Raw genomic sequence first — 25,079 nt, forward strand, 5'->3', positions numbered from 1 at the left:
TGAACATAGGAGTTAATTCTTATCAGTTATTTCACCAATTTGTGTTTTGCCTGTGACTTTTGGCCTGGTAAAGAGAGATTTACTTTGTCATCAAAACTGCAGGCTCAGTATGTCTATCTACAGGAACTGCGCTGCTTAATACTTCTGTTATGATGCATATTAATGTACCACTTGAAAAAGAGGCTGCCTAGAGTGAATTACATGATTTTGCTGTACCTGTGTGAAGCATTTTAAGCAGAACAGCAAATGCCAGCCCCTTACCAAGAGGGGAAATTGACCCCTGAAGGCTTAACTAGTGATGTATGTCTCATGCTTGGATTCTGTCAGGTCTCTGTGGGTTTCAGCTGAGTAAACAAGCAGGCAGTTAAGCTCTTCCATCTGTCACATGGAAGACAATGTAATGTTGTAGCCTAAAGACAGATTAATATGGAAAAGGGAAGTGTAGTAATACTGGGTGGGTGGGGGTGCTGAGGCATTTATAGACATGAACAGGATACAGTAAAATGAAGTGGAAAGAAACCTGCAGGGACTGAATTTCAAGTCACTAGCAGTTGCCTGTTCCTGGACATACAACATAAACTCAGTTGCAAACTGTGCCAAAAGCCTGCGTTCAGAGACAGTAGCAGAGACTTTGGAGACACTTGTAAAAGCGATAATTCTAACTCATCTGTCTGGATGGGATTCCGAAATGGTTCAAGGCTATTCACCTTCTTTTTCTTTATACTTGCTTGGCATCTCTGCTTGACAAAAGTGAAGTTGCTTTGTCATCTTACAGCACGGTTTTCTTTCAAACCTTTGAAGTCTTAAGCCATGATACCCCAGCACAGACCAGAACATAGAATGGTACTATCAGAGAAACTGGGAGGAAGGGACATGTACTCACTCAGCAGTCTTATTGGAGATGCTTTTCTTGCTGCACTCACAGTGGTGATGAACCTAGAGTAATTCATATCTATGGAGAAAGAATAATTAGTTGGACATGAAGCTAGAAAAGGGAATAAGAACTGCAGTGTGCTTTTAGTATGTGCATCTCCCACAAATAATGCTTTTGATCTGGGTAATTTGTGGTATGCCAGTGAGCAGGAAAAATCCTCTTTCCCCTCCCTTTACTGTCAGCTCTGGAGTTTTAATGGCAAATTACAAATCTGAAGATTTGATGGATCTTAAACAACCACCAGCTCATTTTTAGTTAATGAGAAGCCAGCTTTATTTAGCTCTATTAAGCACTGCATTTGAAGTGCTTTTAGGATTGCAAGCCATCATTATAAGTCACAACACTTGTCAAGTTAGAGGTGGGGTATTTTTTTGGAAAGGATAATTAAGAACGTCTTTCAAATGCATCTGATGAGTGTTTTCCTCCTTTTCCCTGGTGCCCATAGAGTTCGCTATCTAGTGAACTGCAGTCCGGCAGGAAGCACGATGGCCTGGAAAGGCCACAAGAAGGAATCTCCTGTGAAGGGACAGCAGGCAGGGAAATTAAATGGAAGGGCAAAGAGCAGCCACAGCAACACGCATGTGCCGCCAGTTACCAGAAACGATCTACCGAGTAAGGCCGCTTTGAACAAACACATCTCGTGTTTCCCAAAACCGCCTCCCGAACTCCGCTTCCCCCGCAGCCCGGCACAGGCGCGCTGCTGCCCGTGCACAACGGCGGGCTGGGGCTGTGCTCTCAGGGACAGCTGAGCGCCGCTTCGCCGCCATGCCGAGACACCCCTGCTGCCCACCCACCCCCAGCTCCCCGGAGGGGGCACCGAACCCCTGGGGCCATCCCGAGCTCACGGCCGGTGCCGCCTCGCTGTGTGGAGGGTTCGGCGGCGGCCGCGGGCACCTACCGGCGGAGGGCAAGGAGCCAGCGGCCGGACAGGGGGCAGCGGCGGCCCCGCTGTGGGCATGGGCCAGATTAGCCCCGCTGTGGGCGTGTGCCGGGCCGGCCCCGCTGTGGGCGTGTGCTGGGTTGGCCCCACTGTGGGCACGGGCCGTGCGCCGGGCCGGCCCCGCTGCGGGGCGCTGAGCGGACACAGGGCCCTGGCCTGCGCTGCCGGCTGCAGCGATTGGCGGCGCGGGCCCGAAAGCGGTCGGTCCGTGAGAATGCCCTAAAACGAGCGGCTTCCTCACCGGCTCCGTCTGTGTAGTGCCAGCGAAGCGAGGGCAGGAGCCCGATAGTGCGGGGAGAGGCGGGGGCAGCGGGCAGGGGGCACTGGCGGGGACTGGGCAGCCCCGGGTGCGGCCAGGACCCGGCCCGCAGCGGCGGGGCGAAGCAGGAGCTGGCAGTGAGGGAAACGGAGGAGAATCACAGAATGGTTTGGCTTAGAAGGGACCTTTAAGATGATCTAGTTCCAGCCCCCCTCTGTTAAAAACGGGACCAGACTCCTGGTACTAAAAGCGATCTCAGCATTTATTATAAGAAAAAGAACGGCCTAAAGCAAGGGGCTTGCGGGCCGAGCCGGGGCGGTCGCTGGATGCTGCAGCGCCGGCGCTGGGTCTTCAGCAGCGAGGTCCCCGGTGTTCCAGGTGGAGCAGCACGGCTTCCCTGGGTCGGATGCCCCTTTTTAACCTGTTTTTTGTCCCTTTGGATTGGTTTCTTTTTGGATGCTTCATTTGCGAGAAGGTTTTAGGCGGTTGGTTGGCCCTTTAGAGTTTTGTCCAGGTTGGCTCATTTTGCCTGGGGAGTGCTGCACTTCACTTAGGTGTATTATGGTATGTTGCATACCGTATTTCTTATAATTACCCTTTTAACCCCTTTTACAATATAACAACCAAACTAACAGTACATGCTTAACGATTATCAGCTATTTTACAACAGTTTCTAATTGTTAGAAGGCAATTACCTAAATTTAGGTAATTGCCTTTCTAACCTATTTTTAACACCCCTGCCACGGGCAAAGACAATTTCCCCTAAGTTGCTCAGAGTTCCATCCAACTTGGCCTTGAACACTTTCCTGGTGGAGCATTCATAGCTTCTCTGGGAAACCTGTGGTAGTGTTTCATTACCTTCACAGTTAAGAATTTCTCCCTATTATCTAGTCTAAACCCACTCTTTCTCAATTTGAAGCCATTCCCACCATTGGGATGCCCCACATTGGCAGGTGTAAAACGTCCCTCTCCAGCATTCTTGTAGCCCCCTTTGGGTACTGGAAGGTGCTGGAAGGCATCCTTGGAGTCTTCATTTGAACAATCCCAATTCTTTCAGACTGTCTTTATAGAAGGGGTGCTCCAGCCTTCATGACCCTCCTGTGCCCTTGCTCCAACATAATTTCTGCCAAGTGCTGGCAGCACTTTGGATGGGAAGTCTTGTAACAGTGGAGTAGAGGGGCAGAATCACCTCCTTCGTAATGGTAATGGTCACACTTTAATCAACTTTATGATGTTTCCACTAAAGGTTTTGCTCATAAAAGGAAGCAAAGTTTGAGGTGTGACATCTGTAGGTAATTTTTTTCCCCCTACAGGTGAGTAGGGTCAGTGCAAGGAAAGCAGGAGGGTGGTGTGTCATGTCTGTCCTTGCTGGGTGTCACATGCTGCTGCTTGTGCAACACGTGTGTGTGCTGGTGGTGTAGCTGCTGCTGCTTAGAAAGGTGCAGAGACACGGTGTCATTTTCCAGTCATGGCTTTGGACTCCAGCACTCTGGGCTTGCCATGGCCCTTGCTCCTGAGGGAACAAAACTAGAAAGGGGTCTAGGTGTAAAGTAGTCTGAAATAAACCCGTGCAAAATCAGCAGGGCTTTGCAACATATAGGTCTCTCTACTTAGCTTGGAGACAGGAGAGTGAGAACACTGGATAGTGTCACTACAAGATGTGAAACAACATGACGTGGACTTGCTGTTCTTTCCAAGGTAAAAAAGGGACCTTTATTTTTCTGACTCCAACATTTATAGATTTCTAAAAGTGACAGTGAATTGGAGGGTGAAAGTGCCACCTCTCCAGTAACACTGAATAAACTAACAGTCCATCAAATTTCTCCTCTTCCATAAAAGAATACAAAGCAATAACAAGAAGTTATTTACATAAAGTGTGTAAGAAAGTTGGTTACAAGAATCAGACAGTAAACATCAAAAAGTTTAGAAAACCTTAAAAAATCTAGGCAACAGGATGGGATGAGTGTTGGAGCATTTCTAGGCTCCAATGCATTTTTAGATTTAATTCAGGAAATCACCAGGCCTTATGGTGCCCAGTGCTCAAAGCATGTTTTAATTGGAACCTTCCAAAACTTGCTGAAGGCAAAGCTGAGGTATGAGAGCAAAATGTCTCTACAAAAAAGATGAGGAGCCTTAACAAGTTACCCTTTTCTTCTCCCTGCTTCTTTAATTTGGGTGACTTTATCCAGTATTTGGATCTGCTGAAAGGCTTCATAATTAGATGAAGTACGTTGAAATAGAAATGGAGTTCCTGTCAAGTTTGGGATGCAGTCAGGAAGAATTGTTTTCTTTGTTGGTGTGTGAATGCTCTTACACTGAAAATCAAATTTTATTAACAGCTTTAATGATCTGAAAAATTTATATTTTAGGTAATTGCCTTCTAATTGTGTGATGTACAAACAAAAAAGTAAAAGATGTGAAATAGGTAATTGCCTATAAATGTGAAATAGCAAATTGAGAGATATTGAATTTCTGTGGGGTTCTGGCTGTGAAAGACTGATTGAATTTGAACTGCCTTCTGTGTAAATCTGTTTTTTCATTTCCTGGCTGTCAGTGTTGCAGTTTGTGACACAGACCAAAACCCAGAGAAGTCAAAGGCAGGTTTTCCATTTTCTATGGATTTTTGTGGGCTTTGTCTGGTCTCTTAGCCAATTATGGTGTCATCCTATTGAAACAAATTTAAAAAATAAATTAGTATACAATTGTTTGGATACCTATCCCAGCTGGATTAATCTGGCAGTTCTCTGCATCGCTGTTTATATTCCTTAGCAACCACAAGTTGAGTGCTCTGTCATACTACTGTGTAAGAAGTCCTGTCTTTGCTGTCTTTATTACGTGCACATTTAGAACAATAATGATTTAATGCAAGTCTTGCATAATTCACAAAGCATCGGCAAGGTCTGCATATGGTTGTTGTTAGTGTCTCCTGTCGTCTGTAACTGTACTACCTCTTCTGAACTTGCTTTGTGCTATGTCCACTTAGGTGTTAAAAAGCGCAAACAACAAGCAGGACAAAAAAGCCGAAAGCAACTTGATTTAAGAAGAACAGGGAGATTAGGTAAGTATTGTTTGCTGTTTTCTTCCCCCCTTAGGACTTCGGAGTATTTCTTTTCAGAGGAGGACAAAGGATTGAGACAGTAAACACAAAATTTAACAGAGTTGCTGTTTTTGCAACTGTATCGACAAAGTGTGAATCTCTCCAAGGCGCTGCTCTCTAGCCCGGGACGCTATACATTTGTTAGTTTCACAGCGTGTGTTCTGTACCGCCCCGTTGAAGCGATCCTTTGGCGCGGTTACACGCGGGTGTGTGGCAGAGCCGCGCTGCCTGCAGGGCCGCTCCCGAGGCGCTCCCTGCCGGCGATCCCGGCGGGTCCGTGCCGGGCCCGGGCCGCACCGGCGCTGGGCGGCCGCACGGGGGCGCGTGCGCACCGCGAGTGGAGCGGATGCTCAGCTCAAACCCCACGGGCGCCTTTCGCTCGGCTGTGGTTTGTACCTGCGACTGACCGAGCGTCCCGCCTGAACAGCTCGGTGCCCGCCTTTCACTGAGCGCCTTAAATCTCTGCCCGCAGTGCTTCTTGCGGCTTGGGGACGACAGAACTGGCAAGCGGCGCTGTCAAAATAGACTACGATGTGACGGTGGGAATTTTGTCCTGACGAATTGGAATGGCTGCCCATGAGAAAATCGCATAAGACCGGAAAATGGAGAAGTGTGAGATCAGCCATTTTAAACATTAGAAGCAAATTGTTTCTTCCGAGGGCTGCCTTCCCCAGGAAAAATGCTGACTTTGGCAGCACCTTTATGTTTGCAGAGCACCCTGTGTGCAGCAAGCCATTGCTGCTGTGCAGCGGTCAATGAGATCAGGACGATCTCAGCAGTACAGAACAGTTTGATTCTAGGATGTGGAGATCCACTGACGCAATTATTGCAGAGATCAGAAATATCTGGTTTACCTGTGGGAAGCTAAAACTGCTAGGAGTGTGTTGGCTGTGGCTCTGCAGGCTTTTAGTGGGAGAGAAGTGAAGTTAGTATTTCTTTTGCAGATTACTTGAGTGATTCCCTGACTTCTGTCTGTCTTTACTGTAACCTCTTGGGAAAGTAACATTTCTATTCTTCCTTTGTGTTGAGCCTTTTTCAGTGGGACCCTGATCTTGCTGGACCTAATCAGAGCTGCTGCAAAATTAGAATACTGCCATTTGTTCCTCTCCCACTCTAAGGCAACTGCATAGTAAAACTCTCTATCTTTTTCCAGAGTTTTAAAACTCGATTCATTCCTTAAATGCAAGAGGGCTTAGGGAAGAGTGAAGATTGATTCTCAAAGTTACAAATCCTGCTGCCTTTCCAAATAAAATTAAACAGCATCCTAGTCTCACCTGTATGCTTGCTAACCATCTCAGCATCCTAGTCTCACCTGTATGCTTGCTGACCATCTCAGCATTAGGAAGACATCCTAATGTGCTTTCTGCTGCTGTTTTGTTATTACACACACACATACCCTTTTCTCTTTTTTTTTTTTTTCATAATAGCTAGCTCCTTATGCTTCAGAGACTGTCAGATGAGAATAACAGGACATCCATGATATTCATAATATTTGTAGCAGCTGTCAAATGATACTGTCTTAGAGTGGAAGATGTGTAGTTCTGCAGAGTGACAGCTGTGGCTTGTATATATTTAAAGCAGCCCTCTCTGTCTGAAGGGTGGTGGCACCCAGACATATAGCAGTCTTACTCTGATTGACAACATTTTTTATTCTCCTTTCTTGTTTTGTTTTTTTTTTGATTGTACAAACACTGTCATCATTGCTTCATCATTGCCTTTTTATCCAATCAAGCAAAGAGGAGAGCACAGTATCTAGAACAACACTTTTCTAGATGTTCTAAGAAGTACTACAGAAAAATTGACTTTCACACTAATGTATTCCTCAAAAGCAGTTGCTTGTTCCAGAATGTGTTCCTTTGATAAGATGTCTAATACAGTGAGATGTTTGCCTTAGATATTCATCAGACATTCCTGTGCTTCAAAAAGAAAAAAGAGAAAAGAAAAGAGGACTGATATTTTTGGGATCACTTTGTCCATGCTATAGAAGCTGAAATTGGATGGAGCAAAGATCAATAACGTATCCAGTTAATACACTAACTAAATGAAATGAATCATAAGAAATGAAATGACTTCTCCTGACAATCTTGAGATAAATGCTGTTCCATAATACCTCAGTCTTGTCAATTTGAATTTATATTACTGGCAAACAGTTGCTGGTGTGTGGTCTCTATTGTGTAAATCTCCCAGGAAGCAGGTACTCACTATTATTTGTGATTTATGTTATTCCTGGGGCTCAACCTTTGTTATCCATTTTCATTTAGTGAAGGCAAAGAGTGTTTTTCTCTCCTGGCCTTGCATGTTCCTCTGTTCCTAGCAAGGTCACACGTTAGTCTGGTGCAAGTGTGGCATGGAAAAAGGAATGATCCTAAAGGCAAAATGAGATGATAAAAAAGTGGAGTTTTTGCTTCATTCTTTTCATTGCCTGGAGAAAATGTGCTTCTCAGGCATGGTGACAACTGGTCCTAGAGATGTGCTGCTTCTTTCTGTATTTTGAAGTTTGTCTGTTCAACATGAAATAATTTGCTAGGTTTGTATCTCGTTGCCTTCAAACTGATGAAGATACATTTTTGTTGTTAATTCTTGATTAAAATTTGGCCTTTTGTCATGAGGGTAAGTTGGGAATGTATCTATTAAATTTTAATTTCTGAGCCTTGCTTTATAAACATAAAACATAATTCAGACTATTTTTCTGTATCCTACTGCAACCCAAATTTTACATTCAGCAGGGACAATAGAATTATGCTTCTGTTCCATTAAGTTTTGTCCTTAGGAGATATGTTTCTTCATGTTCAAATCAAATCTGTAGTAAAAGGAAAATTATCACTTCTGAGAACAGACGTCTACATGTGTTAACAGAGGGGGTGTGGATAAGCAAGACCCTCATATCAATCAGTCTTACAGTACCTGTCTGCCTTCAGTCATTACATGGCTCCAGAGATGATACAGAATTCCTAAAGCAGCCTGAGGGTGCTTCTGTCACTCTGAATTGTCAGGGAGTCTGGGGAGATTGCCCGACGTAGCCTTTGGCTTTGGAGAATGACAATTTTCTCCTGTGTTATGTGTCCCATTATATGCAGATTTAGCGTGATATGCTTCATAATTTTTGCATGTAACTAGAACTCTTTAAAATTTTTGGAAAACTTGCTGGAAAAGCATATTTCTTATTTGTAGAGACTTATTAAATGGGCCAAATCCATCTCCTGCCTAACTTTCTTAGAGGCTTTTCCATAGTTCTGGTATGTTTGTTTTGACATGCTGTGTTACAGTATTGGGGATATCATACTTCCCTCATTGTGGGCCAATGCTTTTGAAATTCAAACCTTAGATAGATCAGAAGCTCCAGAAACTGCAGTCTGTCCTTTAATGTAAAGAGTCCCTGTAATGTTGACAAGAAGTTAATCTCTAGAAAATGATAAATGTTCTTTGGTATACTTGAAAGAAAAATCCCTGACTAGGCAAGAATGGGGAGAACTGAGAGGGTGAGTGCTGTTCATTCATGGGGTACTCCAGGGATACTTTTTCCACATCATCTCTGGGTTTTTTTCTTCCTTTTCTCTCAAGTGAGAATATTCTTAGAACATGTTTAAAGCCTGAGTTTCTCTTCTTGACAATTTCTACGTATGGCTCCTCTTTCCTAATTAATTTTCTAAATGTGGTCTTGTTCTGATAATGCTCATTTGTTAATTCAGGTTGAAGTAAAGTCTGTTTTAATTATGGCACCTTTTTCTACTCTCTAATCCTTATTTAAACAAATGCTGAGCCCTGCAATTCCAAGAGTGAAAAATATGCATTGTTGTGCAGATTCCTGGGCTTCTTTCCGTGCAGGTGGTCAAGGTGATCCTTCCTCATGAAGTATATGAATATCTGCCTAAATGCTGAAGAGCTGCAGGATCTTTGGACATCATCTCAATTTTTACTTCTTTTTCTTCTTTATTGCTCAGACCCTCATTTCTCTGTTGTGCTTGTACCTACAGCTCTGTGACTGATTCTGTGAAATGGTCTCATTTTTGTTTCTTTTGTGTAATTTTCTTTCATATTACATGGAACAGCTTCTTAGTTAAAGCAAACCAGATTGCTCCTCTCTTTTCAGACAAGATGCTTAACCAAGATATTTGGGTCATAACCAGGGTATATTTTTTTGTCTACATGAGGCTTTGTGCAAAATGTCATTTTTTTTTTGTTTTTATTTTTTTTAACTAAACTCTTACTAAGGCAGTGACAAAGTGTTTTGCTGCTGCTGTGTCTAATGCTGTGTAACTTTCTTAGGACAATCAGAATGATGTACTATCTGTTGGAATAACAAGACAGATGAAAGCAAAATCTACAGTTCTACAGATCTGGTAATCTTGGAAAGTCATCCTTTAAAAATGACAGATTATGATTGGATAAGGTTATATTGATTTATCATCAAATAATAAAAGTTCTAGGAGAGATATTTTTATATTGTTTTTAAATAGTACATCCAGTTTCTTCTGATGTTGAACTCCTCACTTTCACTTTGTAAAATAGCTTTATTTATGTATCATGTGAGTCTTGATTGTGCTATCATTATTTAACATATTTTGTACTTCAGTGTTTGTGTCCCAGACAAGTTCCTCATCCTTTTTCCTTGTGGCTTATCTGGGCCATAGTTCAAAATCGTCAAACAGACTCAGCCAAATTCATTCTTATGATCTCAGTTTGTAAATCACACTTGTTTTCTGCATTTTTTTATACCCTACTAACTATAAAAATGATAAACAGTTCTGCAAGCACCAACAATCTGCAGACTTGTACCTCTCTGTCAGCACATTCAGGGGAGGCAGTTGCATTCACAGAAAGAATGATAAAATTGACTGTATCATATAGATTATGAACAGCATTTTAAAGGCCTTTTAGCGTTCACCAAAAGCTCTTAGCTCTGCAGTTGCTTTTATTTTGTCTTTTGTTTATATTGCATTCGTGCTATAAATCACTGTTTTTAAAGTGGGTTTAGAAAGTGCTTTTTTCTAAAGCTGTCAGCAATTAAATTGCAGAAGTTAACTTTTCAGGAATTAAGTTACATAAATTAGTCCGATTAATTACTAAAACTGAGGCAGAAATTGGTACAAGTAAGATGAACTGTGGAGTGATGGAATTAAATCTAGAAAACAAGAACATTTATAAAGCAAATTCAATAGAAGACATAATAAAACAGTTAATCTTCATCTATAGAAAATGCCTGAATTTCCTTAATTCCACTGAGGCATTGAGGTAACTGTTTATACAACCACACCATATTTTAGAGTAATTCTGGCTAATGCTATGTCTTTATCATGGAACTGGGGAGAAAGACAGAGGAGATAATCTGTTGCCAATGCTTATTAGATAGATCTTGTAGACCAATATTGCCTGTGAATGAGGAGCTGTGTTTGTGAGAGTGTCCTTGGGATTCTACAAATTTGGAATCAAAATTCTAATTTTTCATATGAATTTAGGTGTAGTCACACAGTTTATGGTCATTGGGGTGGAGCTGTGGCCAAGCCTCATCCCCAGTGGGTGCAGCTGTGAGCAGCAGGTGAGCAGCACTGACAGCAATGAGCCATGGCGTGCCCAGGGCACTGACCAACCACCACAGGGACACACAGGTGCAGTGCATCAATGAGAGGGTATAAAAGGTTGGGCTAAAGAACAAGAAGGGCAGACACAGCCTTTTGGATTGGAATGATGCTGCTCCGTATGGGCATGTGCCAGAAGCCTTCTGATGAGGTATGGTGTTACCCTGTATGGGTTGAAGCTTTCTGAAATTGTCTGATGATGATCTGTATATCATGGCCATCTCAACTGTGATGTATAGTGTGGCATATGCGGTGACACTTAGGCAAATTCTTTGTTTCCCTAGCGCCCAGGAATTTTTGGGTATGATTATAACACAGGTGAGACAAGCAGGTGTTTGGAAAGATTGATGCATGCTCTATGCTTCCCTGAAGTAGCTGGAAGTAGGATCTAAATGAAAGTAATTTTGCTTTCGGGAAAGCCAGACAGTTCCTGTGCAGGTACTCCAGGCTGAAACTTACAGTAATATTTTAGAAAACTGGATTTGTGTTAGGCATAAGACAAGCATGTTAACTTCAACAGGTGGTCAACTGCTCTACACCTACCACAGACAGAGAGCTAGGGATGATAGACATAGATAAAGGTATTATTTAGAAAACTAATCACCTTACTGAGTCTTCTTGACATTTAGCCCATCTATTGTTGACATCTATCGTGTTCCATGGTATAGTGTATTATCTACAGGTCTCAGGGATTTATGATTGTTTTTCAAGTTACTAGAAAACTAAACTGCCAGACTGAAGGAGCTTTCTTTACTTCATGCTGCAAACCCCCAATGATTCCAAGGACAAAGTATGTTTCTCATTTCTGCCTTTTTTTGGAAGACTGTTGAAGTGCTGTGCTGGATATTTGCTGTTGGCCCTTAGACTTGCCAAGTTTGGTAAAATATCAGACTTTTTAATCTCTGTTGTTTTGGTGGACAGTGGTGCAGCTCCTGAGGCTTCCAGGGCTGTGGTGTGTTTCATATGCTTCGAGGGTTTCCTACAGCATGGATCAAGCCTTCCCCAGTTTTTCATCCCCTTGGCAGTTCTGACTTCTGTGATGTGAATGTTATGGCACTGCAGCATCTAGAGGTGATGAAATACTCTTGAGAGAGCTTGGTAGCTGAGCTTTACTTTGTTGAGGGTAGAGGGGTGTGATAAATACTGCATATAACCAGGCTGTGAGCCTGTAAGAGTGGAAGCAGAATTATAGGTGAGGAACTGTAAACATTTTCATTTAGACATCTGGATTGTGGAGAAAAAATTGGAGTGCTGGAGGTGTGAATAATATAATGTGTGAGATACTTCTACATTTGTTTATTAAAGGAATTCCATTGTCAAATGACTTCCAATATTTTTTTCACTCAAAATGAAAATTTATAGCAGCTTCAAAATATAAATGTTACCGTATATCGATCTGTTTGTGATAATACCTCCTAAACCCTGACTTTCTACTTATTTAGGTGTTGCTGGAGTTTTCTGACAGTTTTGTGAATCACCTAATTAAGACATCATTTTGGTAATCTTCCTCTTAATCTATTGGTATTGTGTCAAATGAAGTCTTTGATTTGGGTAAAGATGCATCAAAATTATGACCTTGATTCATGTGAAACTTATAATTTTAAAATCCCCCATTCTAACCTCCCAAATGTCCCTTCTTGTTTTGGGGGCTGTTTATTTCATTTAGTATTAGATGGCCACAGATTTTGGTATATTTTGGGTTTCCTCTTAGTAGATAACGGGAGAGACTTGGTTACATAGTATTTCAGTATGCTTCACCATGAAATTTACAGATATGGCTGAATGTCACTGCGACAAACTGAAAGCCTGACCAGTTCTAATTATTCTTTGTCTCTAGCAGGAGCAGTGAGCATACTTTATAATTCTAGGACTGGAAATTAAGTGAATCTTGCAGAAAGGTCTTGAAATCTATGGGGTATTAAAGTTGGTGGGGACTTAATGAGAGATTTTAAAACCTGAAAATGTGCTGTGAAGTGTGGGTTGGTTCAGAGGGAAGCTGTCCAGCTGAATGCTCCTGCTTACTTAGCAAAAGCTGCTGTATTGAAGCAGAAGTGGGCAAAGCCTTAACTTTGCTGGCAATTTTTTGAGATCCCTGTGCATCTTTGATCATTTCCCTATTTACAGAATATCTGGAAGAATGCAGCATTCCATAATAACCTGTCATTTAAAAAGTTTTTTTGCATAACTGGTCACTTCAGAAGTTTTTTTCAGCTTCAAAGGATACCTTTTGAAGCTCTGAAAAGCATAAGCCAACTAATAGGATTTTCACCCCTGCTTTAAGGAATTGATAGGACTAGCTTTGGTGGAAGCAGTTTTTAGACAAAATTGCCCTTCCTTAGGGGAATTTTCTCACAGTTTAAGGCAGAAACTTCTTTCCCCAGCCTGCAAATAATAGTTTCAAAGCAGAGAATGTTATGGTGCTAAATATTCAGAGATCTGAGGTCTAATCTAGTAATTTTCTCCCTGTAATTTGTATCCACAGTATTTTCATCCCGTGAAAATAAATTGCAGAAAGTGTAAATTCAAGTCTTTTGCCTATCTCTATTTTCCATATGAGTGCATAGCAGGAAAAGGGTGCTGAGAATTGCACTGGGAGCTAAATTCCAAGTAAAAATATCAGTTGTTATTGGAAGAAGCTGTTTTAAAATTTTGATCTTGATAGCTCATGAGGGTTTTTGGTTGTTAAATAGTATGCACACAGATTGTGGGAATGGTATTTTTTTCTCAGTTTGAGAATTACTTGTAGACTGATTATGGATCACTTGTGCCAGGCAGAATTAATTTAGAAACTGATAGTATTTTGAACATTTTAAACAAGACTTGCACAACAGTACAGAAAGTGATTTTCTGCTATTGCTCTGTCAGTTGCTTATTTTATTTCTCTAATTTTCAGTATCCCTAGAAGATGACCCAGCTATGGTTGTATATATTCTATGGGCTGTGTTAGTCTCTGCTTTCCATAGGGAAGGTTGTCTTTGCCTGATTGTCAATTGATTTCTCTGTTTAGGTTATAATCATGGTTTTATGAGTGCCTGCAGAACTGGTAGTAAGGTTTTGATAAAACTGTTAAAATACTGGCTTACTTAATGTCTGTTCCTGTGTGGTGAATCCAATATTACATGAAAGAGTTTGATATTTGAGTCACATATAAGAGTATTTTGAAAATTTCCAAAATAAGAGGATAAATGCCATCATCTTCATGGAATTATTGTTTATGAATGATTTTGCAGATTCTTCTCCTTTCACTCTGGAGATGTTTTATACTTTTCTCCTCAAAAATATGTCATTGGCCTATTTTGCCGTTTATCTACCTTATGTGCTAACTTCATAACAATGTCTTTGCCTAGGAAAAGTCACCAAAAACCACTTCTTGGAAGTCTTGGAATTTTCTGTAGGGTTTTCCCTCTGTTGAAGCTTCTGGGAAATTTATCTGGTAGTTTAAATTTTAAAAAGCTTAGAGTAACTTTTTTTTCATACCCCTGAATTGGTTTATATTGCTTTCTTTCACCAGATAACGGTTGGCTTTACCGTGGTCAACTCCCAGCCTAGATTGAACTGGAAGTGCTGAGTTTTCAGGTTTGAAGTGCTCTCACTGTTTGATAAACTGTAGTACATTCAAGAATAACTTTTAAAGATCTTTTAATCCTTTCCTGTGTCTTAGTAACTTGTGAAAGATGGGAAATGGTGGCCATATGTCAATTTGTCTAGGAGAGAATGGTGTCTGCAGTGGCCAGAACAACAGCATACCCAGCACCAAATATTGGTTGGAGTGCATACATTGCCTTCTTGTTTTGCATTATTTGTGGTATCTGAAGTACCAAGCAGTGAATGCTATTGATGGCAGCATGCCAGAGGACGGATGTCAGTCCTTGTGTTCAAGGTATGCTCTGTCAATTTCAAAGTTCTCGAGGCCTCCACCTGCATTTGAGACCTTTTCTGTAAGACAGCTAATAATCCTATAAAAATAATTAAAATAATAATTAAAATATGCCGAAGCTGCAGAGGCAGGGTTTCATAGTTGTTTTGTACTTCAGTGTTTTTCTTCCAATTATGAAACATAAAATGAGAAGGCTCAGTTTTTAGACTCATGAGATCAGAATAATTTAACACTGAGCTCTCTCATCCCCAGGTTCACGGAAGCAGTGTACTTTGGTGAACAGAAAACAACTAATTTTTTTTTAGACAATCTTTGAACCAGATTAACAGAGGCTCTAGATGCACATAAAATAGTGTTGTCCCTAGCACCTTTTTTCCTTTGATAAAACTTTTTGTAAAATTTCTGAAGTAGAACTTGCAGAAAAATGGCAAGTGTACAATAAAAGACCGTTTTACCCTCCTTTGCATCCAGATCACGCTTTTCTTTGTGTCATCTGAAGATGCAGCTGTTCTTTCACACAGTTGATTCATGTCATCCACAATTAAAATGTCCTTGCTATTTAAAAAAATGCTTCTCAGCATGTCTAAAAAAGGTTGTCAAAACAATGGCTTGTTCACAGTGAGAGAAAAGCTCTTGATGTTTTACAGAAGATTAATGCAGTGACTTGACTAGAAAAATCTGGTTTTATCTGATTTCAGATGAAGTAATATATTTTCTTGTATCTCGATGGTTAGTTTAAAACCAGGTCTTCCTGACTTGGACCCAGAGATGGTAAGATGCACCTTATTTGTGATTCTTGGGTGATGGAACTTATTTACAAGTACATCCATTAAACCAATCGTATTAAACATTGCCATTTCTATCAAATGCTGTTTTTTTTCTTTCCCCCTGCCAAATGCATGACTTCACTTGTTATAGGTACTGTAGGATATGCAGTCCAAGCATTCTAAGCACCAGGCATTTGACTATTGATAAAAAAAGTGGTATCTTTTCTGCTTTTACTCAGTCCTTTGAGGAAAAAAATACCATAAGGCTTGTTCTTGGCTACTTGGTAATATTTGGGCATTTCTAAAATATTGGAAAAAAAAAAAGAAAAACTTCATTCAACCTGATGAGAGGATTGATTTGTCACAGCCCTTATCATAGTAAAGTTTTAGTAACATAATTTTAAAATTCTTGCTTCCTTCTGGAATTCACTATCTCAAACTGGACACGCAGGTATCCTGTATAATGTGTGGGGCGGGTTCTGCTTGTGAGTATGGGGTGCTGGTGTACAAACTTCTGACTAAATGACTAGCAGCTGTATTTCTGTCCTTGGTACTCGTTAGGATGCTTGCCTTGTGGGGTTGCTTAGCTCCAGGTTGTGGCAGGGTGTTTTTGCTGTAGTTCAGAACCCATTCTTCTCTCTGTCTAGCTGCTTGGCAAGCAGTGCTTTGACTGCTTTCTGGAATATGGGGGGAACAGAATCTCATTCCCTCGGTCAGTGCAAGTTCCTAATTGTGAAGTTACAGATGGTTTGTGATTTGGGGTGCTTTGGAGTTTTTTTTTTTTCCAGTTTGAATCTGCTCCTCTCTAAATAGTCTAATTTGTTGTGCACAGACTGTATGTCTCTTACTGTTTATGAATGGAGGGTTATACAGATCCAAGTGAAACCCAAGCATGCACTGAAGCAGGAACTGGAATTCAGCTTTTTGCCTTTATCAATAGGTCTGGGGTATGTATTTCTAGGTTTAGTCTTGTAGAAGCTATTATTTCCTTCTAAACTGAAACTGCATCAACAGAAGAATTTTGCATTTTATAGCAATTGGTGGGTAAGAAAAATCCCCTAAACTGTACTTTTGTAGCAGTTGAGTAGCTAGACCACCTGCACTGCAAATGAAGAGAGTTGCATGGACTTTTTTGTTTGAACTGTTTCAAAGCATTATTCACAATTAAAGATTATGAATCTGCAATGGGGGAGGCCACATTTTTTTTAGCAATGTGAAAGCAAGATGTCTGAATTGCACTCCCAAGTGGATTTAGGATAAAGGCATCTATTTTGCTTTTCCAAAGGTCTGGTCTGTGTGAGGAGATTTGCTAATCCTCTCTATATATTTGTAATTGCCACCTGTGTTATTAAGAGACAAACAGAAAACCCCCTCAGGGCTCATGTAATTTATTGTAGTTTCAAGATGCTTAAAAATTGAGCACTGCAGTTGAAAGCATTTCTATGTGTAGGCCCTTGAAAAGACCAAAGTACCTAAATTCAATTAATATTTGATCTGGTGCACCTGTGCCTCTTAAGCCCGAAGACTTTTCTCAGCTTCTAAGGGCAAAACCATTCATCCCTCTCCCATTATCTGTTCTGTGCACAGATGTGCTCAGTGTGATTGTCATCGTGTTCCTTGGGGATGGCTGCAAGTCACTGTGGCCAAGGGTTTATGGCATTGATGTAAGTTTTACATAAGGACTTTGAACAGTTGAGTGCTCTTGCTGCTCTTTGAATCCCAGTGACTCTACCATTATCATGTTGCACATGGATGGAAGTTTATTGCTACAAACACCACTAAATGAACACTGTTTCTTTCCTCTTTCCTTTTCAGTTTTCTGCTCATTGATAAATACATGATGTACATATCGACCATTTTTTGAGGCAGGCATCATAGTTTTAAAATGCCTATGCAAATAAAATTGATAGGAACTGGCTTAAGATGACACATTTAACTCAAAATATGTTCTGAGTAATTTGTTATATCCTTGGATGAATATGCATCTTGTGTCGGAGCAGCAATTTGTCACTTTTTTTGAAGGTAAGATGCTCATAGTCTCATTGTGTTAGATATCTGAATTGGTCACTTGTCTGTGAGAAGTACACTAATTTGTAATATGCAGTACCAAAAAATACATCCCTGTTCATGCATGGGGCATAGTACAGGTGGCTGCAGTCAATAGGAATTTGCACTTTTGAGTTATAAGTGTAGTATTGTCATGAAAACAGTGGAAATGTTTCTACTTCTTCATGACAGTGCTTTCTATAGCATATAAAATAAACCAGTCTGAATTTATATTCTAGGTGGCACCATATTCTAGGGTGGCAATTTGCTGTGCTTCATGTCTGTCACAAGATGGGGGAAGAAATGAAGAATCACAGAAGAAGCATAAAATCAATATCTACTAGGACAATTAGCAATCTATTCAGAGCTCATCACTGTACAAATTAAGATCGATTGCATTTTGCTACTGTCTTTAATTTAATGAGGGTAGCAGCTGCTCAGCTACTTACAGGAGTCTCAATATTTCAACACTGTGCAGAGGGGCTTTGTTCATTTTTATCAGCACAGAAGGTAGTAAATTCAGCAAGTAGTAGATCAGGGGAAAACCTGCCTCTACTAAGAGACTCTTCAATTACTTCAGTAGCTCCATATGACTTCTTCCCTTGTGTCTTCACAAGTCTTATTATTCAAAAACTCAATGAACCCGTTATAAGAAAATATTTTTCCACAGATAATGGAATGAAAGAGAAGTCAGGGACAAGTCAAACCATTACGAGAATCACAAACATAATAGTTTCACAAAAATGATATCTGGCCCGCTTAGAACCAGAACTCAGGTGTGTTGATTTCTTTTGAGAGGACAGTAATGATAACACTTATCCCATTTGTGATTTCAGAGGACAATATTGTAACATTTCTAGTTGCTTTTTAAGACCTTCGAAAGAGGTTCACTTTGGTCAAATTGAGTCTAAAGTAACTGGACTTGGTAAATTCTAAATTGCTAGTTCCTTCTGATAATGAGTATATGTTTAAATGCAAATTTTGTTTTGAATTGACTCCTGTGGAAGGGCACTCTGTATGCAGAAGCATGTGAGGATTTTTAAGTTTTCCACAAATGTGTTTTGAAACCTTAAATGTCACAGGCTCATGTAGCTTGTTCTGAAATTCCTAACTTTGACACAAAGAATATCTATGCTATGGGGGACTAACACTAACTTAGTAAAATTGGGTGAATAATTGGGTTTTAAGGTTCTGATAAGGTCTGAAAATTTTCTCCACAGCTTGAGTAAGTCAGAATGGAAACAAATTATTGTGTGAAATTGACCTAAGTGTTTAATGAACATCAAGTTGAAGGATTTCATTTTGATGCCAGATCCTTGTCAATGTGTGTATTATATATATTAAAATCTTCTACACACACTCATACATATAGTTTAAAGGTTAAGGACGCATGCCACTTTCAAAATGCTAGCATGCTCTTATTAAGGTTTTTATATGAAAAAAATCAGCGTAATTGACAAATCTGCGAGGCATTTTATATTCCCATACGTGTTTTTCTAAAACTGTGGGGGTCTTTTATTTTCATTGTCTAATGTAAGGTCCTAGTCTGTAGTGCATATATAATAGTGCCTAGATAACACAGATAAATTTCTGTACTGTGAAGGAAAGGCCTGAACCCCTCTGTTGCAGGTGTTATTTCTGCTTGGGAAGGCTTATGGTGTGCTATTTGTGTTTGCTCTCATGAGTAGTTTCTCATCTCAAAGGAAGCTGTGGGGATGGGCTGAAGCAGAGGGCCTGGGATCTAGGGTATATTTTGCATGGTCCAGAGAAGCCCACATGCAGTCTGTCTTGGGCAGATGGTTTGAAGCTGAGAGTTTTGTTGCTTTCCCCTCTTTTGTGTACTTCTGTTGAAAGAAAAACTCATGAAAGAAAGTGAATTATCAATTCAGCTTGGGGTTGTGCAAGACAGAGCTTCCTTCGAGGCTCAGAATCTGTTTCTGTACTGACCATAGGCAAAGTCCAACTTGGAGAGGCAGGTTTGTTGGCCAATGTGCTTTTCAGCCCTGGTTTCCCCAAGTCTCTCACTTTGGGGAGGGGCCTGATTAGTGCTTTGCTTCTCATCTGTGCCCTTACATGTCTTTCCTGTGAAAGCCTGGGGGCAGGAGCTGTGTGTAAGGTAGAGTCTGGGTGCAGAGAAGCACTCCAGGGTGCTAATTGTTGATTGTAGTCAAAAGGAAGTGAGCAATGGGTTGGAAGATCCCCTGTATGTCTGAAATTTTTTGATTCTGTATGTAGGAACTCTATTATTGTGGATGAGAGTATATTTTGGATGAAAGCAAGGTATCTAATTTAACATAGAAGTAAAATACCCTGGTGTTTATGATCAGGGAACAAATTTTTTTCAGTTTTAAGTGACAAAATGCATACCTAAATAATACACAATAAGAGCAAACTCAAAATTCAAGTGTTGAATACAATTCCACTTCTCTTCAAGCAGGCAGCTGGTTTGATAATTTGTTTAACTGCAGCTTTTTCAGCCAAAGATGGAAAATAACACAGACTGTCTGACCCAGAGGTAGTTTCAATCTCTTCTTGAAAATATGGCTGTTCTGTACCATTTTCTTAACCATAATAGCGCTTGTATGCAGATTCTACTTTGTAGCTAATCATTGAGTCCATGTCTTCTGTCCCTGAAATTAAAATGTCAGCATACTCTTAACTCTTTTCTCCTACTTGAATGACAAGTGTTTGGTTCTTGAATGTGTCCTTTCTCTTTGGAAGTATTTGGATTTTAAAATGTGGCTTTAAGTTGTGGGACAGCACCTCCTGAAAATTAGCATCAGAACTGAGGCAAATCCTGACATTTCTCAGGGCAAATAGTTTACAAAATATAGAGCAGAGCAACCTTGTCTTTGAAATGGGGGAAAAAAAGTGTATAATAAGTTTTGCACTGGTATAATTTTATTTGCCTGTATAATATATTCAGTTCTGTTTATATGCTTCATATTATGATCATACCTACTTGGACAGGAAAGTACTTCATGCATAGATTTTGTAAATCCTACAGGTTCCATCTGATGTTTTTTTAGTTCTGCAATAATAAGAGTGTCATGTAGAAAATGTATTTGATGTGACCTAAATAATAATCTTACGCATGGGTTCCCCTTAAATACTTTTGATGATATGCAGGGATCTGCAAGTTATCCCTTGTTAGTTTTGGTTGTAAGAGAAATAAATCATTAGAAACAGTGTGCTTTGCACTACACTGCTGAAGTTAATTGCAGGTTTGTAGTTTATAGTCAGGGACTTGCAGGATCAGTAGTCACCTGATCCTGCACATACTTTTAACCATACTCTTTTAAACAAAGTAATAATTTCAAATAGAAGCATGTTGACTATAAGTAGAAACCTCGGACTCTGCTGGAGTAGAACACTTGTGCCCCTTCATTTTGCTAGATAAATATTATCGAGTAGTTTGGGTTGGAAGGAACCTTCAAGACCTTCTGGTATGGGGTGTGCCATGGGTAGGGACACTTTCTAGATGCCTAGATCAGATTGTTTAAAGTCCTGTCTGATATGTCCAGGGATAGGGCCTCCACAATTTCTCTGAGCAACCTGTTGCAGTGCCTCATCAACTTCACAGTAAAGAATTTCTTCCTGTTATTTAATCCAAACCTACTCTCTCTGTTTGAAGCCATTTTCCCTTGTCCCATCACTGTATGACTTTGTAAAAAGTTCCCCTCCAGCTCTCTGGAGGTACAGGAGGGCTGCTAAAATATCTCCCTGGAGGCTTCTCCTGGCTGAACAACCCCAGCTCTCCTAGCCTGGCTTCATAGGAGAGATGCTCCAGCCCTCTAATAATTTTTGTGGCCCCTCTCTGGACTTGCTCTAAATCCGTGTCCTTCTTATTTTGTGGGCTCCAGAGCTGGATGCAGCACTCCAGGTGGGGACTCATGAGAGCAGAGTAGACAGAGAGAATCATCTCTGTGGAGCTGCTGGCCATGCTGCTTTTGATGTGGCTCAGGACTGGCTTTCTGGGCTGCAGACTCGTATTGCTGTTTCATGTCAAGCTTCTTGTCACCCAATACCCCCATGTTCCCCTCCTCAGGGGTTAATCCTTTCTCCACCCAGCCTGTACTTATGCTTGGGATTGCCCCAGTCCACATGCAGGACGTTGTACTTGAGCTTCATGGGCTCACCTCTGAGTGTGCCCAGGCCTCTCCCAGGCCATCTCTTCCCTCCAGTGTGTCAACTGCAGCACAGAGCTCGGTGCTGTTGGCAAACTTGCTGAGGGTGTGGTGTGCTCAATCCCCCTGTGCATGGTGGTGATGGCCATGTTAGAATGGCACTGTTCTCAGTACTGACCCTTGAGGACATCAGCTGCCACTGGTCACTACTTGGAAATCTAGTCATTGACTGCAACTCTTTTTGTGCGACCCTCCAGTCAATTTCTTATCCACTGAGTGGTCCAGTTGTCAAATCCATGTCCCTCCAGTTCAAGGATATCCTCCTACCCTGTCATCTTATATCTGAATAATAATAGCGTTACAGAGAGGTCTTGCATTTCTGGCCAGTAAAATTCCCCAGGGAGTGTCTATAATTTTTAAACCATTATATTAAAGAAATATTTTACTAAAGAAGAAACTGTTAAAGCACTTTTTATTAAATGGTAAGTGTGAGGGCACTAGCTTCAGGCACCCTGTGTGCCATTCTCTAAAGCCTGCTTATCTGTACAATGTCTGCTTTCCAGGAGCTGTGAAGAAAATCTCTCTTTCACAGAGTTTGTAACCTAGTGCCCTAAACCTGCATTGGAATTCAAGGAGCAGACTGCTGCAGACTTGTTTCTTATTACTTTGGTATTTGTCTGCATAGATGCTTATATAGGTCAGGCTTTCTAAAGTGATCCCAGTTTGGGAGAGGGAAGGCGGGGAAGTGGCAAATGGAAGAAGTTGGCTGCATTTAAATGTGATTCTTTTAGCTTTTTTTTTTTTTTTTATTGCCTTAAGAGGCCTTGTGCCTTTTTTCTTCCTGTTTTTTTTTTCCAGCAGACAGAGTTGATGATTTTGACTTGCAGTTGCCCTGAAGGTGTATTTGTTCAAAATTGGGTAAACGGATGTAAAATTTGTGACAAAATCTATATCATTGTATGAGGACAGGGGACCTGAGCCTATACTCAGAGGTATGCTTGTGTTGCAGTTCTTAGAAATGGTGGTAATCCAAGAAGGATGTACCTGATTTAGGTGACCATGTGAAGGCTTTTTGGTTTAGATCAGGTTTACTAAGCAGGTGACATTTGTTATCCCTCAGAGTAACTACTTAGGAAAGGCAGTGTTATGTGCTTTAAACCAGAAATCCATAATGTGACCTGTTGTCAAAGTCTTGCAGCAAAAATGGCTTATCATTCCATTTCTTGACATTAAGGACTTTGAGTTGTTAATTGTTAGAGAAAACTGAAGTTCACTTCCAGTTAGAAGAAATGAGAGCTGTGATCACAGTGAGAAGAAATGGTTGAACAAATTAAAGTTCTTAAAACAAGAATTGTGCTTGACTGACATACCAGTGGGAGATGTATTTGGTTCTTAACTTTGGGCTTAGTATTTTCCTTACCTTAAGTGAATGAGGGGAAAGAAATCTATTATATGGCACTAGTCTATAATTTACTCATTTGGCTGGGAAGAAATTTTAACTAAAAAAGTCAGCATTGACGACTTTGGAGAATGTACTTTTGTTACTGTTCAATGTCATTACTTATTTATGCAAGTAGGTCCCACTCTGCTGAAGAATCTTTCTTGCAATGAAATTGGGTAGAAGAGCTGTGCTTTTAAAAATAGAAATTAGTTAATTAGATGACATTAAAAATGCTAATCCTGTTATGACTGTGATTTCAGTGATGCCACTGTGACACTAGTGAGTCCCTAGGCAGTTTTGAGTAATGCTATTAACACAAATGTTGACTGAACATTTGACTATGACATGTAAAGTACTGAAACATATGTGATGAAGCTGTGTGTGTCCATTATTCGATTTATAGCTTGTCTCCCATATATTGGGAACTTTGGCCTTGGAAGGAAAAGTCTGTTTGGCAAGGAGTGAGAAAAGTGATCAGTTTCCCTATAGAACCTTGGGAAAGTACTTTTAGGCTGTTGTGGAACAGCATGAGTCTTTATGCTTTATGTAGAATTATATGCTAATATTACTTAGTTTTCAGATACCTGACATTCAAGGAAGATCATAAAGCTTGTTTGTTATGTTTCAATAAACCTCCTGACCTGCTGCTCTCCAGCCATTAGATTTACCCAAGGGCATGCTTGCTACTGTTATTCTTCTGTTTTTCCTGCATGAGCAGATTGGCACAATGTATGAATAACCTCAGTCAAGCAGAAAAAAAGATAGAGACCTGTTTTGCTCTTCACTTTCTTCCCTGGGGCAAGTCAGATACTGAGATCCTGATCATAATTTTTATATACTTGTGGGGAAAATGCTTGAAGAAATCCTTCTAGAAGGAGAACAATTCAAGCCTGATAAACCACTGAAAACCAAACAATTCGCTTCCAGTGCCGCCTGTTTCCTCTCCCCATTTTCATTTCTGAAATGGTGCAAGGGATTTGTTCTTCCCCTTCCATTATGATATTAATACTTGGGAAGACAGTGCCTCTGTTTTGGCTTTCTGTGTTCTTTGTAAAACAATTATGAAGAGTAGGTCCATCAGGAAAGAAAGAAATACACCATTTCTGATGGACTGTTCTTCACAATTGTTAAGTATAGGAGACTTTGAAGAAAGTGTCTTTACCAGTAATAATTAATTTAGTATTCTTGTTCTTATAATGCAGCTCATAAGGAAAAAACCCCATAAATTTCCAAAGAAGTTTTGGATCTGAGGCTTAAAGCATCTGACTTAATAGCTCTTGTCACATCTATCCTTTCACAAGTTTTGTATATGTACAGTGTCTCTATAGAAATGGAATCATATTCATATCAATTTTTCTTGATTTTTGCTGAATTATTAGCTTCACTGAACTGCTGTGACAGTAAGTCTCATAAATTTGTTTTGCAGTATGTAAAAATACAGGTTTTTATATGTCTAATATGCATCACGAGTTTCTTCACTAACTGAGTTTCACTAATTCAGTTTGTACAACACTCTAGCTGGCCACCCATTAGACAGTGAGGGGTGAGAGACAATAGGCTTTCCAGTATTTTCAGTCTGTTGTTGTAGAGTCACTTTCTGGTGTCACAGCAGAGCTTAGTGATTTTGAAGTAGACACATTTTTCAGATTGAAGTATCTTCCCCCTTTAGTAAGCCAAAATTTTGAATTGTTATGACTGCTAAGAGTTTTTCCATTTAAGTTTTTTATTTTTTTTGTTGTAATTGTTTTGTTAGAATTAGTTTCTAAATACCTATATTCAATCTTCATGGTGCATATTACTGAAATGTATGCTAAGGTAACAGACAGTAATCACACAGTAAAAATTCTATCCTAACCGGATTATGGTGTCTGTTTTGTAAGCTTGCAGAGCTGGAAACACCATGATAACTGCTTAGTATGTGCACGAGGAGGGGCAAGATTAAACTAGAAAACCCTGTAACACCAGGGAATGGTCTTGATTTCAGAGGCTTAAATCTCAATACCTGAAATGTGAGT

At 40.3% G+C, this 25,079-nt stretch overlaps 1 protein-coding gene and 1 long non-coding RNA gene across 14 annotated transcripts in view; one reads left to right on the top strand and one right to left on the bottom strand.

Moving 5' to 3' along the window:
• The window catches only part of AADAT (aminoadipate aminotransferase), a 37,412-nt gene extending 35,448 nt beyond the window's left edge, over window positions 1-1,964 (bottom strand). For all 11 annotated transcript variants that reach the window (XR_012580450.1, XR_003379481.2, XR_003379480.2 and 8 more), the window contains exons 1-2: window positions 1,833-1,964; window positions 884-952 (exon numbers count right to left, since the gene is read on the bottom strand). Coding sequence is in view for 2 of the 11 variants with exons in the window: in XM_074541252.1 (XP_074397353.1) it covers window positions 884-950 (67 nt within the window). In the remaining 9 variants the exon portion in view is untranslated. The remainder of the gene's footprint in view (window positions 1-883; window positions 953-1,832) is intronic.
• Window positions 1,965-2,117: 153 nt separating this feature from the next.
• LOC106629244 (uncharacterized) overlaps window positions 2,118-25,079 on the top strand; it is an 84,390-nt gene continuing 61,428 nt past the window's right edge. For 2 of the 3 annotated variants that reach the window (XR_001332456.3, XR_012580451.1), the window contains exons 1-3: window positions 2,118-3,831; window positions 5,117-5,191; window positions 5,703-15,454. This is a non-coding gene — a long non-coding RNA (uncharacterized LOC106629244). The remainder of the gene's footprint in view (window positions 3,832-5,116; window positions 5,192-5,702; window positions 15,455-25,079) is intronic. The other variant, XR_003379482.2, reaches the window with a different exon arrangement.

The sequence above is a fragment of the Zonotrichia albicollis genome, chromosome 5 (assembly GCF_047830755.1).
Source record: "Zonotrichia albicollis isolate bZonAlb1 chromosome 5, bZonAlb1.hap1, whole genome shotgun sequence".
In the NCBI taxonomy this organism is placed as follows: domain Eukaryota; kingdom Metazoa; phylum Chordata; class Aves; order Passeriformes; family Passerellidae; genus Zonotrichia; species Zonotrichia albicollis.